General features: G+C 39.4%; 1 protein-coding gene across 2 annotated transcripts in view; it reads left to right on the top strand.

Moving 5' to 3' along the window:
• The first annotated feature begins 276 nt into the window (after positions 1-276).
• ATP5C1 (ATP synthase, H+ transporting, mitochondrial F1 complex, gamma polypeptide 1) overlaps positions 277-3686 on the top strand; it is an 8706-nt gene continuing 5296 nt past the window's right edge. For both annotated transcript variants that reach the window (XM_009290409.2, XM_009290410.2), the window contains exons 1-5: positions 277-343; positions 1291-1422; positions 2081-2285; positions 2742-2885; positions 3279-3343. In XM_009290409.2, coding sequence (XP_009288684.1) covers positions 325-343; positions 1291-1422; positions 2081-2285; positions 2742-2885; positions 3279-3343 — 565 coding nt within the window. In that variant the 5' untranslated portion in view covers positions 277-324. The remainder of the gene's footprint in view (positions 344-1290; positions 1423-2080; positions 2286-2741; positions 2886-3278; positions 3344-3686) is intronic.

Here is a 3686-nt window from a genome sequence, read left to right as displayed (position 1 = left end):
TAAGGTATGGTTTAGAGTGGCTTGTCCCTACTACAGATGTTTTTTAAGAAACAGCAATTTTTAAATTCTCCTCCCTCTGAAGGACCTTTTGAGTCCCCATCCCTGGAAGTATTTAAAAGACGTGTAGATGCGGCACTTAGGGACATGGTTTAGTGGGCATGGTGGTGTTGGGTCAACGTTTGGACTCGATGATCTTAGAGGTCTTTTCCAACCTTAATGATTCTATGATTCTATGACCTGCCCTTGCTGGGTGTTGGTTTGCTGGAGAACTACTGAACTATCGTAATTTCTCCTGCATTCACTTTCAGGGGCCAAGTCAGGAATATGGCAACTCTAAAAGACAGTAAGTACTGGTTTTGTTTGCTTTTGAGAGAGGGAAAGTGTTGCAGGAAAACCATATGTTAAAATAAAATTTCAGTTAGCCTCTGTTGGATAAACTAATTGTGATACACCATAATATTGATATGCGAGCCTCCAGCACTTCTTATATTAAACAAGTGTCTTTCAGAAAAGACATTGCTTAAAATGGTTTTAGCACTAATTTAGATGTCATTTCAGCAAACCAATACAGTTTTACTCAAACATATTTTAAAAATAACTCTATCGTATGTGCTAAACCAGATTTTTGCTAACCTTTAAGAATAACTTATTTTCTGTTTATTTCCCTGTGCGTTTATCCAACACTGGGGGGAAAAAAGGTTGTCTGAATCGTTTCACTTTGATAATGCTTCTTTAAGCCATTCCTCATAGGTTCTTATACAGGGATATTGCCTTGGAATTGCACTTCTCTATAGGACACCTGTTTTGTTTTCTTTTTACATCAGCATTTTTATGAATCTCATTTTGCCACAATCCAAAAAGAGGAGGAAGTCTCTTCTGTCTCATTATAGTATTGGGTCTTCTTTTTTCCCCCCTTGTTGTCTGGGAAAAGATGACAGTATACCTCAAATGGTATATTTGTGAAACGGGTAGAAGTGGAAGGAAAGAGAATAGTAAATAGATCTTACGTTGGGCTAAATATTAAATAAATGTTATGTCTGGGGGAAAAGCAGACCTATTGTAAGGATGCATTTGGTTAGCCAGATTACTACTCTTGCTGCTTTCTCACTGTAAATAGTAAGGGTGTGTCTTTTATAAAGTTTATTTGTGCATTGTTTGTTTGTTTATTTTTTTTCTTCTTTGAGGAACTTGGCAAGATATTTTTGGATGGCTGTTGCTAGTGCTTTATTCCTTGTTTTTGATGTCATTATGCCCAGTACAGCCCATGACCTTCAACTATTAACCTTGTAGTTACCAGGCGTTTAAAGTCCATCAAGAACATTCAGAAGATTACGAAGTCCATGAAGATGGTTTCTGCAGCAAAATATGCAAGAGCTGAGAGGGAGCTGAAGCCTGCTAGAGTCTATGGAACAGGAGCACTGGGTGAGAGAAGTCTCTCACGCTGTGTGATGTGGGGACAGAAGAGGAAGGCTTTCATGGTGGTGATAAAATGCCTAGCCTTTTTTAACCTTTTGGTAGATTTTTGCCAAAAGAATTTGTATCTCTAGGCCACTGTCACCTTGAGTATTCCTTATAAGTAATTTATGGATAGCTCTTTTTAAGAATTCTAATGTGAAATTCGTTATGATTTCTGATTACTTTTTTAACTTTGTGTGGTTGCACAGTTGTTTTTGTTAGTCATTAAAGCACCACAACCCAGAATTTCTGGTCTGCTTCTATCTGTTAACGGAATTGTGTCCTATCTCTGTAGCATCTCCAGCTACTGCCAAACCTCCTTATGAACTCTTGGGCTGCACGTGCTCCTGAGGCAGTGGACTCGCACAGGGAACTTAATTAAGTAATGACATTGATTGTGTCATGTTCGATGCAGAGATGTGGCTGGCTTTGAATTGTTTCTTTGTCACCTCTGGTCAGATAACGTGCAAACTTGAATGATTGTGGGGGAGATCAAATTCATCTGGCTGTGATTTGGAAGCCCTTTAGAAATTATTTTAGTTAGAATAAGTCAGAGGTATTTTGATATGACCTATTTGCTTCCTGGCACCCTTGAATAACTTACCCTTTTTTTTTTTTTTTTAAGCTCTCTATGAGAAGGCAGAAATAAAGGCACCTGAGGACAAGAAGAAGCATCTCCTTATTGGTGTGTCCTCTGACCGAGGTCTGTGTGGTGCTATCCACACATCTATTGCTAAAACCTTGAAGAGTGAAATTACCAACCTCTCAAATGCAGGGAAAGAAGTTATGGTGGTTGGAGTAGGTGACAAGATCAGAGGCCTACTTCAGAGGTAAAAAGGCGAAGGGTTGATTTGGTGGTTTTGTTTGTTTTCTGTGGTAGAAATTTCAAGACTGCTCAGAAAGCTGTGTGGCATTTGCAGGCAATTGCATTTAATGGAACTGTGCTAAATTCAAGCTCCTTTAAAAAAATAAAATTTGCAAATATGTTAAAAGGGGGTTTGATCATCTGGACATTCATGAAACTGCTGCACAGCACTATTATATTTTTGAAATAAAAGTCGGAAAGCTAGCAACGCTAGCGCTGTTACAAGTGTGTGTTTATCATTGAAGCTATCATAATAATTTAACTGAAGAAAAAAAAAAGGCAAAATTTCTCTCAGACCCTAATTCAATAAAATGCTTAGTTCTGAACACTGGTAAGTTACACTAGTGAGTAAGTCTTGCTGCCACATAGTTGTACATTAGAGCATCCACTTGGTTCTAACACAGATTTGATATTGCTGCAGGACGCATGGCAATTACTTCCTGCTGACATTCAGAGAAGTGGGACGGAGACCTCCGAGCTTTGGAGATGCTTCAGTCATTGCCTCAGAGTTGTTAAACTCTGGGTATGAATTTGATGAAGGCTCTGTCATCTACAATCGGTTCAGGTAAGATTGAACTGGAACTGCACTGGAAAAATATTGGGTAGAAGGCTTCAAACAGCGTGTTGGTCCAATGAAGTAATATGAAAGCTGTCTGTGAATTGTCATGTTTACTTTATTTCTTGAGGGGGGAGTGCATTTTGTTGTGTGTGAAGAGCCGTTGGTTGGGGGTTTTTTTAATAGCTGTGGTTGGAATTCTCCTTTTACTTGTATAGTGGGTGCTGTTGTATTTACAGTCAGCACGTCATTATATCCATGTGGTATCTGAGATCTCTTCATCAGGATTATTGCAGAACTTTGTGAAATTGGAAGGCCAGAAGTTTTCTATTCTAATTTGATTTTAAACACTCAATTTAGGGTTAGTTGAACTGAAGAGCCTATTACACTATTTTTATACAGGTCTGTCATCTCCTACAAGACTGATGAAAAACCGATCTTCTCCCTTGAAACAGTTGCTGGTTCTGGTAAGTAGTGAACTAGAAAACACCAGTTATGTGAAGTGATAAATCACAGAAAAAGTACTCTGATCATGGGAATATGGTATTAAAACATGTTATTATGCTGTTATGATACATGTGGTATGTGGAGATGTGGTGGTCAGAGGCCGTCTTGGGCTTAGCGACCATGAAATGGTAGAATTCTCGATTCTTGGTGAAGTAAGGAGGGGGGCCAGCAAAACTGCAACCATGGACTTCTGGAAGGCGCACTTGGCCTGTTCAGGACGCTGGTTGAGAGCGTCCCTTGGGAGACAGTCCTGAAGGGCAAAGGGGTCCAGGAAGGCTGGACGATCTTCAAGAAGGAAGTCTT

This window comes from Aptenodytes forsteri, unplaced genomic scaffold, assembly GCF_000699145.1.
Source record: "Aptenodytes forsteri isolate BGI_AS27 unplaced genomic scaffold, ASM69914v1 Scaffold173, whole genome shotgun sequence".
Classification (NCBI taxonomy): Eukaryota; Metazoa; Chordata; class Aves; order Sphenisciformes; family Spheniscidae; genus Aptenodytes; species Aptenodytes forsteri.
This window is presented reverse-complemented; position numbering and strand designations above follow the sequence as displayed.